Raw genomic sequence first — 20849 nt, forward strand, 5'->3', positions numbered from 1 at the left:
TGATAGATAAGAAGAAACCACAGAAGCAGAAAAACATTGGAGGCTGTTTTTGCATTTGTATCTAAGCAATGGGAACCTGAACCTCTGTACTGCCACAAATATATTTCCTCAAACAAGTGGCAATGTATAAATGCATGCATTTTAATAAAATGTTAGTGTATGCATAAAATCTTTTCAATAAATACATAAACATCATGAATTTTAAAATTTATGCATTTTGTTCAGATTATCTCTGCTCAGTGTTTTATGTTGCATGTTGATCATCGACTCAACTTCCTGCCACACGTCTCACCACACTGATGCTCTGAAAGTATAGAGGCAAAAACCTTTTGGTGCGGAAAACTGTTTGAAACTGACTTTGACATGTATACTGTGTCCAGTGTGGACTGGTGCTGTTAATTACCTAATCAACTTTAGGTAAAAAAATAAAATAAGATAAATCAGCAAAACTCAAGATTTAGTGAGTGGAGAACAAAGCAGGAAGACGTCTGTGTGGAGGTAGGAACTTACTGCTTGGAAAATATAAGGTTGATCGTGTCAATTAATGATTAAAAACAACGTTAATGATTGTTTTTAAGTGATAATGTGTAAGTTATGAGACATTTTCTGCTGACTGCAACCCAAAATGATAAATAAGAAAAAAATAAGTGATGTATTTGAACCCTTTTTAAGGAAACTTGAGTGTAAAATGTGTTTTTAACATTTTAAGCCAGTTAACACCGAATTTAAAAGCCAAAACTTCCACATTCCTACAGTGTTTGTGTTCTGGTTTTAATTTGTTTGTATTTTGAATATTTATTTCACCTTTTTGGTTCATTTCTTTACATGTAATTACTTTGTTCTCTCTTTGCATTCTTATTTTTAAATGTATTATTATAAATTTGAATACTTCCTCCACAGCTCCCATCATGTTGTCGGTCTCCTTCCCTAAGCCTGCCTGCTTGCCTTCACACCCATCTATTAAATGATACTAAATATCAAATTGTTGCTACTGAAACAAATTATTCACAAGATACCACCTATCAGTATGAACAGAAACATCTGATTTAATAATCAATTATTGCATCACGAAGCACCAATTTCAATCAACAAGAACTTTTATTTTAACTATTTGTATTGCTGAAGCATTTAATGTTTTTTATTTATCATTAATTCATTTGAACTCAAAGAAGTTTTATTATTCATGTGAATTAAGAATCTGGAAGAGACAGAGTCTCCTGAAGACATTTGGAACTAGTGGAATATGAATTATGTTACACTCTTTTTTTATTGAAATTGTTTATATCAGATCTCATCCTAAAATTTGTTCATTTTCAACTTATTTCATTTCCAGTTTTAGTTCACAAACAACTTCTGAAGCTTATTTTTAAATATCTTGTTTTATGTCTGTGAGAAACATGTGTGACTTGTTTCTCATCCTTCCTGTTCATTTATCGTTGATGTATCATGTTCTGATCTCAGAAACCAACACAGGAGATGGATCATGCTGACGTTGTTTATCTGGTCATGTGGCTCAACATTCGGGTCTGCCTTCCTATCACAGTTCTGGTCATCGGGCTCTGCTGCACGGTACATATCCACATTCATATTGCCTTAAAATTAAGCTAACTTTTTTGTTTCTGTGTGCCTACACATCCTCTAAATTAACCTGTTTTAACAAAGAGTTCATTATTCCATGAACTCTAAAATGTTTCAAGGACTTTTGAAAGAGAAGCTGGCCCACAGCATCACAGATCTTCTTCTGTACTTTACAATGAGCATGAGGTGCTTTTCCAACATACTGACAAACAGTTTCCTTGGCTAAGAATTGCTGATAAAATCATGCAGTCCAACAAATCCTGAAAGTTGTGACCGGAGGACATGGGTCCGGTTAAGAATCCTCATAATAGCAGACCAGAGGTTTTTTTCACATTACTCCAAAACAAATGTTTGTTCCAGTAACTTGGTGACTCCAAGATAACAAAATTAAAATATGTTTTTCTGGAACATATTAATGATGTCCCAAAAAGAAAAATGCAGATTAATAAAAAAAAAATCTGAGTGGGATTCTTTAAAATTCATATTATGGGCTAACTAAAAATGTTTAGTAATTAAAAATTGGAGTTGTGTAAAGGTTTTACAGTGTTGGAATATTCTGCTGCAAGGCTTTTTGTACATCTCTACATGCGGTGCCATTAATTGTTGAGGATCTGTACGATATTTTTAACGATTTATTTTTGTAATATCAACTTGAATATATGATTGAGATATAATGTTTATGAGACTGTTTATTCTTTGAAAAACCGGTCTCCTGCAGGTACGACTGGAAAACCTTCCTGTCATCAAGTACATGAACCTTCTGGTCTCCAATCTGATCCAGTTCGGCTCCATGATCGTCTGGGTGGCACAAAAGGATGACAGAGAGATCCCCGTCTTGTCTGTGGCTGTGTATTACTGCAGTGTGATGGCCAGTCTGGGCTTCCGGGTCTGCATCACTCTGGAGAGGTATCAGTGGCTTCTCTGTGTTTTGAAGCAGGGACAGTTTCTGTGTAGTGATATAAATGTCTCTCTGTCTCCTGTTGCAGGTATTTTGTGATTGTCCCTCCAAAGCGGCAGTGCATCAGACAACCTATAAATTCTGCATTGATTTGCTTTATGGTGTGGAGTGTTTGTTTTACAGCTGTACCGTTTCTGAGAGCCTATGAATATGTTATACCCATTTTTGTTTTCGTAGTTTTTGCTCTGGCCATCCTCTCGGTCCCCGTCATGGTTTTCTGTCTCGCTCGGAGCATCAGATCGTTTCCTGCTGCCGCCTCTGTGTCCACAGAGGAGAAACGCAGAGTTGTGGGGGTTTTGGTTTTCTTTGTGGTCAGTTACACTGAGATGATCCTGTCCACAGACGTTTGGTCTGTTTTAGTCACCAGGTCTTTTTTATTCTATCTGTCTGACTTCAAAGTAATAGTTTATACTTTTTTACTGAATCCTTTTGTGGACCTGGTTCTGTTTGTGTTCATGTGTAAAGGTCCCATTGATAAGCTGTTGGGACATCTGTGCTGCTGCAGCATGGAACACACTGCAGATAGAGTAATTGAGGGGATTTACGAGGGGGAATGATGATGAACACATTTAGAGATTGACAGCATGTTAGGAGGCAGTATTTAAACAGATAAACCACTAAAAAAAACAGAACTTTAAAAGTCTTCTACAACATCATAAAGTAGCCAGAAGTCTTTTTTTTAATTTTTATCATTTAACGTTTAATTTCAGTTTGATGTCCTGTATGAACTTTCTTTTGAGTTCTACTTTTTAGCTTATCTGCCTATGCAGCAAATATAAGATGTGAAAATGTCCTGTAGCTACTTATGTAAATCTCCCTCTCCTAATATACCAGCAAATGCAACTGACTAAACAATAACTCAGTAAGCAGTACTTTCTTTATTTGTATTTGTATTTTATTTTATTTTATTTGCTAGTCTGATGACCTGTAGTCATTTAAGACTTTTAATGACTACACGTGGCTCCAGGGATAAGATTTCTGTCAGAGTTGCTTCTGTTGGTTGTTTGTATTGTGATAAGGAACTAAATGCTCCAACATGGGAATATTGGATCAGAAAACAACCTTATAAAGTTAAATCAGATGAGTTCATCTATATGTTCTCCATGTGATTCTCGTGATTCCTTTGATAAGTATTAAATGTGTTACAATCAGATGAACATTAATTTATTTCCTCCAGAAGAACAGAGACATGCTCTGTCACCATATTGCTAATCTGCCCCTTTTGCTCCAAATATAATAGCTTTAACATGTCATTCATGATGCTTTTAATGGTGTTATTGTAAAAAGTGAGTATGTCTGTAGAAAAAGTTGTTTTACTCAAACATGTACTTGTGTATAATTCATAAAGACATGTAATAGAGAGTTATGTATGTAACAGAGGCTTTGGATGCAGTTAGATCCTTACCCAGACATTTGATAGCATTTAACAAAAAGTGGAAAAAAAAAGCCTGGCAGCTAAGAGTGCCCTCTACTGGAAGAGATTTTTACAATTGCATGTTTTACATAACCTGATGCATCTGTGAACACATCTGAACAATTCTGTGTTTTGATGGAATAATTATTTAATAAAAATGTCTGATATTAGTTGCTGTTTTTCATTACTGAATTATACTCCCCTTTGTAAAAAGTTTTCTAATTTATTGCTAAGGCTTAGTAAATTATCTTCCATTCTTCAACAGGAATAATAAGCCTTTCTTTAGTTCTATTAAGGGAATAAAATTTAACAAAGAAATATACAAACTTTTCAAGGTGGACACCCTGCACAGTAACAACTTGTTTTTTCAGATTAAAGCATAAACAGAACTCTATTTATTTTAGGCATTTTGTGTCAACATAAGTTTAAGTTCCTCAGTTAAGAAACAGCTTTAAGTTGGAAGTTCACCTATTATTTTTATGTCAGTCAAGAAAATTTATTGAAACTTCAGTTGAAGTTTTGTGCTCTCTAAAACAGCTGAACCAGAACAGTAAAAGTAAAGGTGCATCATTAACTTCATGTTAAATGTTGGCCCCCACATTCATATGGTGATGGTGGTGAGCTACATTGTAGCCATAGCTGCCCTGGGGCAGAAGTGGGGGTGTGATTCCTTCCCTCAGACCCCCACCGTCAGGCAAGGCTGGTGGTGGCAGGTGAAGTTGTGGGAACAAAAGGATGCAGGGTGTGGATTAATCAGTTCTTAGCATTAAATCGAAGATTTTGCTCGATTTTATTCGGCCCCCAATATGACACTATTCGGAGGCCCACAGAGAAAATAAAATCACTATAACATATGCCAGTGAAGTCGCACCAAGACCATTTACTTCATTGCATTTCAGTTTAATAGTTAGTATTATGAACATTTATTTTACATTTAATTGTATTTTTTGCTTTGATAAAAATGTTTTTGGATCTTTTTCCCCTCTGAAGAAAATAATAAAGTATTTCTTTAATGTTCAGCCTTTTCAAAGAGGAACTTTTTAAGGCTGTAGAAACCTGATCTCAAACAGTCTTCATTTAAATCAACTGTCAGCCCGATTAGTCTCCAGAAAACACTAATCTGGATTTACACGGCCTAATTTTGCTTGAAATGAGCCTTGATGAACCCTGTTGCTTCGGCTGCTTCTTTGTTTTTGTTGTATGTCTGTAAAGTATTTTGCTTTTTTCCTGATTTCCTCTGTTGCACAATGTCGTGTCGCTTTGTGGGACGGGAAATGTTTGACTTGCTGATCTGTGGTTGCATGTATTTATAATATAGTACACTTAATTCTTCATGCAATCTTTTACTTATTTCTTTCAAAGTAATCAGCGTTTTCTTCTGTTTAGAGAGAAGAAGATAAAATATTCAATCACATATTAAATATGATTTACAATAATTTTTGTTAAAGCTGGTTTTATTCCGTTTGTGTATTTTTGCATCACCAGAATGCAGCAGGTTGTACACTGATCAGTCAGACGTGTTTGTTCATTATTGTAAATGTTAATGAATGTTTCCTGCAGGTGCAGCTGGATCTTGCTCCTCATACCTGTTACATCAACCTCCTTATCTCTGATGTAATTCATCTCCTCGCTCTTCTTACTGTAAAGGAACAAGCAAATCCAGATAATATTGGATATCATGTTGGTCTCTTTACATTTAGTGGGATGTTGAGTCTTTTCTTCAGGATGATCATTGCTCTGGAGAGGTACACTTTCTATATCTATCATGACAAAGTGCAACCATTTTTTGTAGAATGATTCAGTTTTTCTCTCTTTTGTCTTTCAGGCATTTTTTCATCTGCAACCCACAACGTCACTCAAAGAAAACTAAACGTTATGTGATTTTATGTATTTTGACCTGGGTGTTGAGTGTTGTTCTTTATTATTTTTTCTTTATTTACATCTATGTCTTATTTATAATCATTCCCTTCATATCTTCCCCTCTATTCATCTTCTGTCTCTATCGAACTCTCAAATTGCTCCCTGCAGCCACATCATTACCTGCTGAGGAAAAACATAGAGCTGTGGGAAGTTTTGGACCTTTTTCCCCTCTGAAGAAAATAATAAAGTATTTCTTTAATGTTCAGCCTTTTCAAAGAAGAACTTTTTAAGGCTGTAGAAACCTGATCTCGAACAGTCTTCATTTAAATAAACTGTTTATTTCTGCTGCTGGTGACTTACTGCATCATGATTCTCCCAATAACTTGTTAATTCATTAATCCAGATTTCTATTTATACTATATGAATTATAACAGATCATTGATCCTCTTTCTCCTCAATCCTGTAATGGATCTGATTCTGTTTGTTTTTTATGTAAAGGCCCCATTGACACGATGCTGATGTGTCTGTTGCTGTGGGAAGGAAATCATTGCATGAACCAGGAAGTAACAACAGCATAAGTTTAATCGTAATACAGACATGAGAGTGGACGAGGAATAGAAAAATAAGAGAAAAAGACAGAAATTAGATTAAACATGTGAAGAAATATATGCAAACCATGTTCAAACAAAATCATTCCATTGTATAAACCACTTTTTTACGCACCAAATTGATTTAATTTGTGGAGGAATTGCTTTACCTGATCAGCATTTCTAATTATGAGTGACAATAACCGGGTACTTAAAACACTGAACACACTCCACTGGCTTTCCTTTCATGACAGATCAATGTGGTGAACAGAAGTTTGTTTGAAATCTACACCTGAATCATTGTGACAGTAGTAGTTTATGAACATGAGACATGAGGCCATTGGTGGGTTTGAAAATGAAGTTAAGAAATGTTGACTGTAAAAACAAAAATGTGTTTGGTTATTTATTTTGTACAAAAATATTAAATGTAACTGTTTCATAAAATATGCTGATCTGCATAAACCTGTAAACTCTTGTTATGATATGTGCTTTATAATACCTTTCTCATTATTTCTTTTGCTCAGTGGTGTGAGAACATTTTAGTAAGCCTGTGTTTTTGTTTTGTTTTTAGATCTTAGGCTTTTATTTAGCAGTTGTCAGACAGGGGAAAACATGCAGCAAAGGTCATGGGGTCGGGACTCGAACCTGTGTCAGCCGCTTCACCGCTTCGTTTTTCAATGACGTTCCTACATCCAGCCAGCAGGACTTTGACTTGGATTGTTTTTAAATCAAAAATTGTATGTATAATAGCTGCTACAAACAAAGGTGATAAATGTACTGAAATAATTTACTGAAATAAAATTTTAAATGGGATGATGCAAGTTCACATGATGCCTAGTTACTGTATTACCTGCAGTAAGTACAGCTGGAACCAGATGTTTACATACACAGAATAAAAAGACAAACATTATTTTCTCACTGTTTCTGTTTCTCACCAGCTAAATTAGAATTACCAGGATTATTTCCATTTGTGGTACATTAAATTTTTTGGTCTTTGTCCTTCAATGGAAGGTGAAGAAAGGGTGAAATTGTTGTGAGAGTTCTACAAACTCTAAAAAACCCCAAAAAGCCTAAACTAAGGAGACCAGTAGAAGTATCAGTACTTTCACATCTGTGTGCGTGTGTGTGTGCGTGTGTCGGTGTGTGTGTATGTGTGTGGTGCTGCGATAGTTACATGAAGTTTGTGCCACTCATTTCACCACACTGATACACAAACAGAACACACTTTTTTAAGAATATATGCTTGATTGATAGCGTGATACATTTGAAGCATGACTGCTAAAAATGGGAGGGGTGTGTGTGTGTGTGCGGGTGTGGGGGGGTGTGTGTGTGTGTGTGTCTGTGGTTCAACTGTGGTTGAGAACTTCGCAACATGAAATGATTAATTTCTGCAACTGAAATGTTGAGTTCGAAGATATTCTGAGACGCACAGTCGTGAGTAAACTTTCTCCAAAATCTAAATATTTGTTGAAAAAATGTCTAATTCAGTCAGTTTATTATTTCTTAAGTCAGTTTATTTTAAAATCAGATATTTCAAAATGTATGCCCTGTAATCCATTTCTGAAGTACAACACTGACTAAAGTACAACTAGATGATGAAATAAATAATATTAAATAACATTTACATGCCCCTGTTTGACACAGATGATCCTTTCTGGAAGAGTGTTTTGTAATGGAAATTCTAATTTCTATCTAACAGGATATTCTCAAAAGTGAATAATTATCACCTTAGAACCCAAGAAATGGACCCATCTACGTATCGCAATGTGATTATTTCTATCGACGTCCGTGTCTGTCTTCCCTTCACTTTCCTGCTCATCACTTTGTGCTGTGTCGTAAGTAAAAACATTTTTTTTCTGGTCCAAAGTATTAGTTAAATCAGACACATTATTGAGTTTAATATATAACATATTTAAAAGAGTGTTTCTGTCTTTTGTCATTGTGTTTTCAGGTGCGATTGGATGGTTTTCCTGTCTCCTACTACTTGAACCTTCTCTTTTCTAATCTAATTCAGCTCATCATTCTGATTGGGCTTCCTCTAAAATTACCTTTTTATTGGAGATATTTTACTTCGGTCATCATCTATGCCTGCTGTACTTTGGCCAGTATTTGCTTCAGGACGATGATTGCTCTGGAGAGGTACAAATACATATCTTCTGATAGCAAAAGGATACTTTAACTCTTTATACTGTCCAAGTTACATGGTTATTTTTACATTTACAATATTTTTCTTTCTTTTGTTGCAGGTGTTTTTCCATCTCCTGCCCGTCATCAAGCTGCATCACGCAGACTAAAGGTTTTGTGATAGTCAGTGTTTTGGTTTGGGTGTTTTGTTTGGTGTTTGTCCCTCTTTTTACTTCACTGGGACAGGGATTATCCTACCTCATTTTTGCCCTCCTGCCTGCCCCTGTGTTACTTACCTGCTTAGTTGTAAGCCTCAAATATATATGTGGCAACATGTCAGTGCCAGCTGAAGAAAAACGCAGAACTGTAGGAATTTTAGTTGTGTTGCTCATTCATTACACTGTGTCAGTCTTCCCAATAGTTATTTCATTTTTTGTTTTCCATCATTTTCAGCCATACTCAGACAGATTTGAAATACCAGATATTTATTTGACCTTGTTTCTCCTCGGTTATTTCTTCGACCTGCTGTTGTTTGTGGTGATGTGTAAAGGACTCATTGAGAAGCTGCTGATATGTTTCTGCTGCTGCAGGAGGGAAAACGTTGAGCGAACTGACGGCAGCAGATCGTCAGTTTGACTGTAGCAAAAGCAGGTCAGAAATACAGAAAAAATGCAGTGTAGCTTGTATTAGAAGCAAAAATTGCAGATTGTAGGCATGCTTTTTTGTTTTAACCAAAACAACTGCATAAAGTGATATAGCAACTGTATAGCTATTTACCTGATTAGCGTCTGAATGTGTGTGTAAATGTTTAAAAACTGAATGTAGTGTGAACTTGATGCAGCGCTATACCAGTGCAGTCCATTTACCATTTTCAGTTTTTTATGTTCTGTTTTACTTTTTACATAGATCCATTTTTCTTCAATTAAAATGTTTGTACTGGTTTTTATGCATATTTTATATACAAAATTATATACTCAGAATGTGTGTTTATTAATTTAGTTTTTTTTTATATTTTCAAGTAAATACAGAAAAAAATGTACTTTTGAATTTGTTCTTTGTTCCCTTTTAGTAATGATTAAAGGACTAACTACATACCTGGTACTATTGTTATTATTTCTTCATAATATTATTGCATAAATATAATTTGTCAAACTGTACAAAATATTTCTGCCTAAAACTATCTAATCACCCAGTAAAAGTAAATGCCTGTCAGCAGATTATGTAGCTTCTCAACCTGAAGGTTGATGTACATTTTCTTAAAATGTCTTCTGGTAGTTTTCTGGTTTTTTATCAGTGTCTAAACTTCCTGCTTCTCACCTCACAACAGCGAAGCTTTGAGAGCAAAGAACCTTCACAGAGTAGAAAACATGATGTGGTTGGAATAGTTTCACTTGTGTGAAACTTTTAGTTTCATCACATCACTACTTTCACACTTGTAGGATGTTTATCCACAGTTAAAAAATGTGTATAAAATTATACTCCTGTATCACTAATGATTGTTCTGGTTTTAACATCTGAAGCATTGCACTGAAAGTCAATCTAATCTAAATAACGCAATCATGAGCAGATTGTGTTATTATTAGGTGGTATTAATAATGAAGTTATCAGTCAGTGCCATGTTTCCAGTGGAGGTTTATCATCACACACTTTGCATAGCAGCATATTTCTTTGCATACATGCCATCTGGACCAAGCAGGTTTTTGAGAATCAGGATTTGTTTTGTCAGATGATCCAAAAGAGACGAGGAGATCAATGACTGCCTAACAAACTACTGTTCATGAATTACAAACATGTATAGTATGTAGTATAGTATGTATTAGTAATTATAACAATCACTAAATTACACATTTTACAAAGTTTCACAAATGTTTTCAGTTTTCTAATTTCTTTGTTGTCCTTTATATTTAGAGAGCTGCAGATACTTTCCCACCATGTAACACTAAGAATAGTTATTCATTGATCTTTTTGTTGTTCCAAAAGTTAATTTGTTTAAGTCAATATTTCCTCAACCTTAAATATATTTGATACTTCTGAATTTCTGACCACTGGAGTCAGAGAAGCATTTCAAGTCTGACTATTTATTTTTGCTGAATTAAAGTCTCATAAAATTAAGTCAAACTACTGAAACTCTTGGCAGATTAAATTTTAAAGAAGTTGTTTATTAGATAAAGATGTAGGTAAACATTAGGGTGATGGCAGGGAGGCCTCCTAGTCCCAGAGAATTAGAGCTCATCACAAATGCTAAATCGTGAAAATACTCACAGAATCATGCAAAAGGTTTTCCAGTAAATAGGATTTGATTGGTGCCATGCCAAGAAAGATTTTTTAAAATAGTATTCAGAAAGGTACAAATAATGTTTTTAAAATTCTTTTAATTAAGTCCATATACATATTAAGTGGTAATCATTATTTTACATTGATTCATTTTGTTTTAAAAAATCTTTGTTTTTGTTATTTTTTAATCAGAAACAAACTTCTTGATTGAGTGAAAATAATTGAAGCCAACATTTTGGGTTCATCGTCACTATTGTGTAGAAATCAGTTTTCATGTTGATGTTAGTATTTGTATAGACAAAAAAGCCAAATTGTTTTGATTTTTATTGATTTGTAATAGGAATAAAATAGCATAACATCCAGGAGAGTGAATACATTTTATAAATACTGTTCCAGTTGAAAAGGAAATCCAAAAGTGAAATAAATGTACTGTGTCAGACAGATCTCAGATAAAAGTCCAGACAAAATGCAAAGTTAGAGAAATATTTCAGACAGTCCTGCTGTCAGTGAGTTAATCTGGTGCTTCAAGATGAGTTATACAACATCTGGCCTGATGATTGAACCATCGCTCCTTTGTTCCAATGAGACATTGTTTCAAATCAAATGTTCTTCATAGTTTTATTTAGTTTGTCGTACCTTCTGTTATTAGTATTTTACATCCACATCAGCTGGACAGCTGGTTATATCTGCAGCAGTTAGATGCAAAAACTGAGCCAACCGGATATTGGGCATCATTCAACATGAAAACACTTTAATCTGCAACACCAGCGGCCATCTTAGGCTTCACTGAGTTCGGTCTGTCACTCACAACCCTGTCTACTAGATGTGAACAAATATTTTAGTTCAGTTAGATTTTTATCTCAGCTTCATGCCACTGAACTGATCTCACCACACCAAAGATGGCTGCTTCTCACTGCAGGAAACCTTGACTGTCAGAAATTTAGATCTTAGTTTGAAGTCTGTGGTTGGTGGAAATATCAGACTGCTTTCATGCTTATGGTGCTTTTTGTTTGGAAAAAATTGCACATTAAAATTTGATGATCCAATAGTTTTAGTTTTTGTGGAAAATGCACAGAAGTTCCTTCCAGCTGTTGCATGGAAAACCTTTAAGAAGAGCTGAAGAAATGATAACTGCTGTGGTGAAAAATGTGTGACAAGTTGCATCATTTGGGGAGGTAACCTGAAAAAAACTGTAACCTGCTGCAGGTTTACTTTGAAAACATCCAGATGTGAGATTTCTGATTTGAACAACTGCGACGCTGCGACATTTGTGAGTAAACTGCCATATAATTATCAAAACAGAAATGTCCTATTGACTTTCATAACAAAATCTTTTTAGTTTTTTTGTGAAATTTTACAGTATTCTAAGGATAATTTTCTTCTAAAAGATTAAATAATATGTTTGTTATATGAACATAAAGTTTGTTGATGTTTGTGCTTTGGTGGGCACAGATTTACTGTTTAATTTTTATTTACATTACAAAAATATATTTTCTTCTTTATTCATTTTAATTGTTCGCAACAATGAATTGAACACAATTTTTTAATAACTATAACAAAGTAGTTTGAGTTCTGTAGAAAAGGAATCTGTAAGTTAATCTAATTGTTGACCGCAACTTGCTTTTCAGTGAAAGTCACAGGATGTATCCGGTAATAATTACTAAATAATAACTTATTACCAAACAAAAAAAAGGTTGATAGAAGAAGAAAACTTTATGTAGCTTCATCTAGGAAAAAAATTATGCTATTCTTCAATTAAGTGTCTCACAAAAACATAAATGGAGCCCAGGCTGAACTGTTCTAATTAATTTGGAGCATTTGGGTTTTAAAGTAAACTTTAATTTTCTCCTGACAGGAATTTCTCCAAAGGCGAAATGATTATATCAAAAGAAGAAATGTTCTTTCCATCAGACTATTTTGGGATAATCGTGTGGATCAACATCCATCTCTGCTTTCCTCTCACCTTCCTGGTAATTCCTCTGTGTTTTATGGTACGTAAATACCAACTATTATCATTACAATCAAATAATTATTAGTAGTAAATTATGTTAGTATTCAGAAAATACAAAGAAGAATAAGATGCTTTGCTTATAGCAAATGTTTCTGTCACTTGATTTTGTGATTATTATTTGATTAATATAATACTTTGACCACTGAAAGGCGTTGATTTCTATGTCATTATATGTTAATATACAATTCAATGAAGTTGGTACTTTATTGTTGTGTATTTTGCTTTTTTCTTTGAAGGAAAAGCTATTAAAAATCATTTTTTATTATTTTCCTTTGCATGCCACTTCTAAGTCTGAGTGCTATGTTTGATGAACTCTTTTTTCTGATTGCTTTATGCAGACATTTAAATATTTTTAGCTTGTTTAGGTTCACTCTGTGTTGCTAGAGTGTGTGTGTGTGGGTGGGTGTGTGGGTGTGTGTGTGTGTGTGTGTGTGTGTGTTTTGCTGTCTGAGCAACAGTCAAACTGAAAGAAAAAAATTGGATAAATGTATGAAATATGTTTATCAGTTTTCAGTCGATGGTAAAAATAGAAACATAATTTCTCTGTAAGTGAAAAAACTTTATATCTAAATATTTTAGATCAAATATTGGTTTCTCCCACTGTGGAATTGTAAATTTTAACAAGTAGAAGTTTTACAGAATCTGGTAATTTATAATTTAATAGTTAAGTTCCTGCTGAGTTTAAGTTGTTACATCCTTCAGCCGTCACAGAGTGGATTCATAAAATAAGAGTTTTTTGGTTTCATCTTTTAACACTAATATGATTCTTTATGACTGTCTCCTGCAGGTCCGACTGGATCACATTCCTGTCTCCTACTACATAAACCTCCTCATATCCAATTTGATCCTGATCATCACTCTGATCTCTGATAATGCATTTAGTCCTTCTAAATACGATTATACCCTCGTACGTCACTGGCCACCCTACTTGTGCTTTGGGGCGGCCAGCGCTTGCTTCAAGATGATTTTTGCAGTAGAAAGGTATCAACACATCTTTCATTCCTAGTATTAGTCTGATTTCAGTCTGTAGAACATTATGTTTCTGATGTTTCTGTCTTTTTTCAGGTTTCTTTTCCTCTACAGGCCACAGTTTCACTTCATAAGAAAGACAAAAGGCTTTATAACATTCTGTGTTTTGGCCTGGATTATTTGTATTGTTCTTTTTGCTATTTTAATCTCTTCCCCCTATTATACAGGAATAATATCTGTTGTCTTCACTGCCAGCATGTTCATCATCTGTCTAGCTGTAACTCTCAAATCTCTCTTTGTCGCCACCTCAGAATCGGCTGAAGAAAAGTACAGAGTTGTTGGAGCATTAGTTCTGTTGCTGGTTAATTACATTTTTTTAATTCTCCCCATGATTGATTTTTTAATCATTCCAGATTTCCGTGATTTGAACATGAAGCTATTTTTTACCTTGAGTCTGCACTGCCCTGTAATAGATTTTCTTTTGCTGGGTTTTATGTCCAAAGGGCCTTTTATCAGGCTGCTGATGCGTCTCTGCTGCTGCAGGAAGAGGAATCCTGCAGAGAACGACAGCAGCAGATCAGCTGTTGGATTATAGTACAGATTATAACTGGGCTCAGAGACAGAGACTAAGGACAGAGGAAGGGTATGAAAATAACAAAATACATACATTTAGTAGAAATATATGATGATAAACATACTGAAACACCAAAGATACCATAGCTTGCAGATGTTAGTAGATTCTGTAATTTGGTTCATATAGAAGCTGACAGTCACAAGAATCACAAAAGACCAAAAATCTAATTCCAGTTGCTATGAAATATGATTAAATAAACTGATCCCCCCAAAAACTGCCTTCAGTCTGAGAATGTTTATTTCATGAGAAAAAGAGTCCCACTTTAAAATATAACTGTTTTAATGAACATAACTTGGGCCACAATTACTGATACCCTCAGACATTTATATAACAGGAATGATTTTTTTCTAATGTAAACTTTAGAAGAAGGTTTTAGTCAAAAATGATTTTCTTCTTCCTGGGGGAACATAAGTTATCCATCAAACACAAGAGGAAGAGAAAAATATCTCCAAAGCTCCCAGGTGGTGAACTAAACTGATTGGATCAGTCAGAGATGAATTGATCAGGGATCCTTTAGGCTCAGCAGCTCAAAGGTTAAATCCTGTTCAGGTGTTTTTGTTGTTTTGCTCAGAAGGAGAATCCAGACATCAGAAATAAAAGGATGTTTGGAAAATTCAGGAGAATTTAGATTTGATAGAAGAAATCAATTTTATATGAGTTATAATAGGTTTTGTAGTTTAATTGTTCTGTTTTTTATTTGATATTAACTGTTTTCACTGTATTTGTTTTTTACTTCAGTGTAACTTTGTAAAATATGCTGTTTAACATGGATGCTATATTCTTCAGAATTTGTCTGTTTGGTCTATTTAAATTTTGATTTTATTTTTCCTTCCATTTTGTGTGATATTTGTTTGATGTTTACAACTTTATAAACATACTCATGTGATGAAATAGTCTGTATGAAGAAAGACAAAATTAAATTAATCTGAACTCAAATAAATGACAATTTTTTCTTTTCTAGTGGAGCATTGCAAATAAAAGGTAAACTATAATTATCCAAGGTTAAATATGAGTTACTGTCCATGTGGTTCAAATTATTGCAAAAAATTTGTGACTTTATGTGATACTGTTGTTTATTGTTTTCTTTCAGGCTTGTGCATCAAATTGTGTTAATAAAGTTCAATAAGTTTTCTAAAACTTTTTATTTACTTGTTTTTATTTATTCATACTTTTAACTCAGCTTTAGATTAAAAACAAAACTAATCCTACACCAATACACAAAAAATAAAACCAACTTTACCGTAAAACACAACCTTTTTTTTCTTTTGACTAGAACAGACAAAATTAGATATTTGGACACTGATATAAATTAAGTTCATGCAAATCAATATTAGCCAGAACTTGTATGTTGTAGAATGCAAAGAATCCATTCTTCATACTGCAGAGAAATCATTAACTTAAAAAGACATAAGTTTGCTTGACATCATGTCTGGAAATGTTGTATCGTTACATTTTGATCTTAAAGGCAACTTTCTCTCCTCGACACACAGATGGTGTGAGATTAGAGAGAAAACCACTTTCCAACGCAGAAGTGGTTTGTTACAAAGTTTGGTACAAACTCCGGGTTTTAAGCTGCTTTCACACCTCAACTGTTTCTCTCCATTTCTATTTACGGTTGGTATTAAATTTTGCATACAAAATATACAAGTTTAGGTCTTTACAATTAATCAGATAATAAATTAGTGAGTTTAGAATAAAATTATGAAATGTAATGTCAGAAATGCATGAGTTAGATTAAAAATGTTTTTGGTTAGAAAAGTGAGAACTGCAATGCTTTGGATTTGTTCTCTTTGTGTCCAGGTGTTTATCACTTAGTGGATAACCTATGAAGTATAACTCTGCTTTACAGCAAATTTATTCTAAAAGTGTCTAGAGGCAAAAATCGGGATTTCCAAACCTGCAGTGTTGAGCTGGAAGGAGTCCAGAATAACACAGTTCTGAGTTAAATTTCAGAATATTTTATTCAAAAACATCCTGTTAAATAATAATAATAAAACAATTCTAATGAAAATGTTTGTGTAGAATGGAAAGAACTGAAGTACACAGCCACCCACTGAACAGTTTTCCTACAACCTGGATTATTAATTTCTTAATGAAAATTATTAAAAAATAGAGAAAAGTTTGTTTTATTATTTTTTCGATATTCAATGAGAAGACGTAGCTAAAGCGTACAACAAACATTCAACAGCTTTTATTAAACTACATTATTGATTTTGTTATCAATAAAATACTGAAAATCAAAATAAAATGTAATTATCCCTTTAAAAACACACTACTGAGAATGTAGGAAAAAATGAATTTTATATATGAAAGATAGTGAGCTGGTATGTTGGAAAAGAATTTAAAGAGTCTAGTGCTCACTAAACACAGTCGGCTTATAAATTACAGTTAGTTGTTATCCTTCGATGACTTTTTGAGTATTATAGTTTTTGTTACATTGTGTGTATGATGTGCATTACAAACTATTTTCATTTTATCCTCACAGAACTTCATCTCAGTTGAACATCACAGAACAAGAAATGGATTCTTCAGATTTTGTTTACGTGATGGTTTGGATCAACATCCGTGTCTGTCTCCCATTCACCTTGATAGTTTTTGCTCTGGGTTGTGTAGTAAGTAAATGCTATTATTATCTTATGTTTATGTTTGAGTCCTAAACTAGCATAAAAGAGAAATATTATCATCATTGTTAGTAGAAATGTAATAAGTAATAGTAGTAATAGTACTACTAGTAGTTTTCACAGTAGTGAAATGAATAAATATGTCTGAATGTGAGGAGAAACTCTGTTTTCTGTAATTATTTCAGACAAATGTATGGAAAATTATTTCCCCTAATTACTGCAGGAGGAAAGTCCTTTTCAGAAGAGAGAAAATATTATTAGGTCAACATGACTATTTTTTTAATTTGAGATGATTTCAAACTATTTTCATCTCATAGCTCAATGAACATAAATATTTAGAAACTGTTTCCATGATGCTGATCAGTAGCCCCTCAGTTCACAGAAATATTATTGAGATATTTATGGCATTTAGTGAACATTATTATTATTATTATTATTATTATTATTATTATTATTATTATTATTATTATTATGTTAGCATTCATGTTCATTCTTATGTTTCCTGCAGGTCAGATTGGATGGTTTTCCTGTCACCTTCTACATGAACCTTCTCGTCTCCAACCTGATCCAACTCGGTGGTTTGGTTATTTTAATGGTGAAGATGAATGAAAATAATTTCCATCTAATCTGCTACGTTGTCGTCGGCTGTGGCGCTTTGACCAGTATTTGTTTCAGGACAGTCATTGCTCTGGAAAGGTACCAAAACACCTGCCTTTGTGTTTAATAAGTCAGGGTTACGTTTCTGTGCAGCAGTCTGAGCGACGTCTCTCTGTTTCAGGTATTTTCTCATCTCCTGGCCACAGCTGCTTTTCATCAGACAGACCAAAGGTTACGTGATATTCTGTGTTTTGATCTGGCTGTTTGCGATTTTTCTTTTTCCTCTTTTCATGATGTATTCACAGTATATATTCTTTATGGTGTTTCCCTTGATCCCAACTCCTGTATTCTTCTTCTGTGTGGCTCGGACCCCAAAATTCCTGCCTGCAGCCACTTCCCTAACCACAGAAGAAAAATGTAGGATTGTGGCAACTTTGATTCTGTTGCTGATTGTTCACATATTCATGATCCTCCCGCTGAGTGTGTATTATATTAATCCATATTTCCATGAATCATATGTGAAATTTAACAGCTCACTGATCTTGTTTCTCTTCAGTCCCTTCATGGATTTGATTCTGTTCGTTTTCATGTGTAAAGGATTAGTTGACAAGCTGTTGATGTGTTTCAGCTGCCACAGTTGTAGCAGATGAAACACATCAAGAGTTTATGACTCTACATTATTTCAGTTTTCAAGTCTTCCACCAAACACAAGTATTGCAACTTTATATCAATATGCTTAACTGATTTAAACTTAGCACAAAAAGTAAAGAAATGTGTGTTTGGTAGATTTTTTTCTGTGCTTCATGAAAATAAATCTTGCACTGTTGAGAAGTCTGTTTATTTCATTTTGTATGGATTGTGATTGTGTGTTGAGCTGCAGAAACTCTTTGACTTACAGGCAAAATAAGATATTATGTCCCACCAGGATGATGAAAAAGACCAAGTACTTGTTACTTCAAAACTGGAATCAGAAAAATGTTAAATGCATTTTGCTTATCCAAAATACTACAATGGGAGCTTTGATGTCAATCAAAAATAAATGATATTTCTTCTTTAATTTTAGCTTTCCTTCGCTGGCTCCCGGTTTAATCCAGGCCACAAGTTTAAATTCTTATTCTTACATACAAAGCCCTTAATATGGAAGAGCTTATGGGTCTATATACTGTAGCTCTTCACTCTTCACTCTGAGACCACTTTGAAACTAAAAGTAGGATGAGAAACAGATCTGTTAGGTTTCTGGATTCTCTCCTGCGAAAAAAAATGCCGATAACTTCAGGATCTATTGCTGAGACTGAAGAAACTGAAGGAGTTAGTCCTGTTATTACTGCTTCATTTTTCTGTAACATATAAAGTACTCATAGATTAATGCTTCTTTGATTGATCAGTTAACCTGACAATCATGTTTTTGGACTGTGGGAGCGAGGCGGAGTACCCAGTGAGGACACAGAGGCACAGGGGAAACATGCCAGCTCTGTGCAGAAAGTCTGCAGGCTGAGAGTTCAACCCACAACTTTCTTGCTACAAAGCAAAAATGTGCACTTCATAAACTTATATTAACATAAAAGGATGTTAAAATGTTAAAATAATAATGTTGTCTGAACTATTCTTTTATCTATGCATTCATGTTATGTAGTTAGTTTAGTTGTTACAGTTTATCAATAACATTAATAGAATAGAATAGAATAGAATTCAACTTTATTGTCATTGCACTGTCACAAGTACAAGCAACGAGATGTAGTTTGCATCTATCCAGCTGTGCTCTACGAGATATAAATATTTATTTACAGATGTACAAGACTATGTATGTATGGACTATAAGGGGTTATAGCAAGAGATATAGATATTGTGTATAAATATAAATATAAATATGGGAGCTGTATGCACAGATTATACAGATTATACAGAATATACAGATTATACAAGAATGTTAGGGAATGGATTATATACTGTATGTATATAATATAATACAAGATAAATAATGGCAGATAAAATTTACAGGTTGTATATGTGTGTGAAGAAAACAGTCCGTGATGTGTGTGTGTGTGAGGATAGTCCATGTGTTATTGTTGTATGAGAGGATAGGGGAGTACAGTCCTTATAGTTTATGTTTCATGTCAGGAGGCGTTCAAAAGCGTGACAGCTGTGGGAAAGAAGCTGTTCCGGTGCCTGGTGGTTCTGGTCCGTAGGCTTCTGTAACGCCTCCCAGAGGGCAGGAGGGAAAAGAGTGTGTGTGCTGGGTGAGGGGAGTCCTTTGTGATTTTCCCGGCCCTTTTCAAACACCGCTTCCTGTAGATGTCCTTGATGGCAGGGAGCGGTGCCCCGGCGATATACTGGGCAGTTTTCACCACCCTCTGCAGCGCCTGCTGGTCGGAGACAGAGCAGTTTCTGTACCAAGCTGTAATACAGTTGGTGAGGATGCTCTCAATGGTGCAGCGGTAGAAGTTCCTGAGGATCTCTGAGGACAGGTGGTTCTTCCTCAGGGTCCTCATGAAGAAGAGGCGCTGATGCGCCTTCTTAATGAGTTTGGAGCAGCTGGTCGTCCAAGTCAGGTCCTCGGAATTTGGTTATGTTCAGTTTTTTTAAAAACTGGGACAACATATATGAATTAATATTTATGTTTAAATACATGAGATTGCAGCCAAGTGGTTTTTCTATCTCTTGTCTAACTGGCAGGTCAATGTTAAAAAAAATAAAAATAAAACAGAACACAGCAAACAAAAATAAAAAATATATTGCTACTAAATACATTTTTTAAAGAATCTAGGATTAGAACTTTAAGATAAAAAATGTAAGAATTATTAGAATATCATATTAGACTAATTATATTTTTAATACAAAAATGTGGGCTTAGTGAGAGGTACACTTAGTATCTGTTTAAAGTTACACTTTTAATCTGACAAATTAGCCCCCTGTTTATTAAATGACTGTAAGATAAAAAATGTATAGATGGGAAATTACTTCTGGTCCTCTGTTATGTATGACCATCAAAAGCAGCTTACATTATATCATGAAGTTTAACTTTAAAGTCAAAGGAAATGCGAGTAAATCTGGAGAAGTATTCTCACAGAATCCTAAAGCTAAGCTGAGAAAAGCTTAGTTTTGACAGAAAGGACAAACCTGAGACATTCATTTGCATTGCATTTATTTATGAACATGTGAAATGCATAACGCTAAAGAGCCTGATAAACCTGAAGATAAATGTCTTTAATGTTTGCTGGTTTG

At 34.3% G+C, this 20849-nt stretch overlaps 2 protein-coding genes and 2 long non-coding RNA genes across 4 annotated transcripts; all 4 read left to right on the top strand.

Annotated features, from left to right (window-relative positions):
- The first annotated feature begins 325 nt into the window (after positions 1–325).
- LOC116712954 (uncharacterized) lies at positions 326–4120 on the top strand. The gene is made up of 4 exons (XM_032552860.1): positions 326–498; positions 1462–1569; positions 2297–2484; positions 2565–4120. The coding sequence occupies exons 2-4, from the start codon at positions 1477–1479 to the stop codon at positions 3091–3093; spliced, it is 810 nt and encodes a 269-aa protein (XP_032408751.1). The 5' UTR covers positions 326–498; positions 1462–1476; the 3' UTR covers positions 3094–4120.
- A 3637-nt stretch (positions 4121–7757) lies between these two features.
- LOC116712993 (uncharacterized) lies at positions 7758–9499 on the top strand. Its single transcript, XR_004337753.1, has 4 exons — positions 7758–7831; positions 8097–8232; positions 8349–8536; positions 8644–9499. It is a non-coding gene; the product is annotated as an uncharacterized LOC116712993 (long non-coding RNA).
- A 2173-nt stretch (positions 9500–11672) lies between these two features.
- Positions 11673–15542, top strand: LOC116712990 (uncharacterized). The gene is made up of 4 exons (XR_004337750.1): positions 11673–12065; positions 12651–12786; positions 13594–13787; positions 13872–15542. It is a non-coding gene; the product is annotated as an uncharacterized LOC116712990 (long non-coding RNA).
- A 241-nt stretch (positions 15543–15783) lies between these two features.
- On the top strand, positions 15784–18458 carry LOC116712939 (uncharacterized). The gene is made up of 4 exons (XM_032552845.1): positions 15784–16023; positions 16895–17021; positions 17539–17726; positions 17809–18458. The coding sequence occupies exons 1-4, from the start codon at positions 15845–15847 to the stop codon at positions 18275–18277; spliced, it is 963 nt and encodes a 320-aa protein (XP_032408736.1). The 5' UTR covers positions 15784–15844; the 3' UTR covers positions 18278–18458.
- The last annotated feature ends 2391 nt before the right edge of the window (positions 18459–20849 follow it).

The sequence above is a fragment of the Xiphophorus hellerii genome, chromosome 22 (genome assembly GCF_003331165.1).
Source record: "Xiphophorus hellerii strain 12219 chromosome 22, Xiphophorus_hellerii-4.1, whole genome shotgun sequence".
Taxonomy (NCBI): Eukaryota; Metazoa; Chordata; class Actinopteri; order Cyprinodontiformes; family Poeciliidae; genus Xiphophorus; species Xiphophorus hellerii.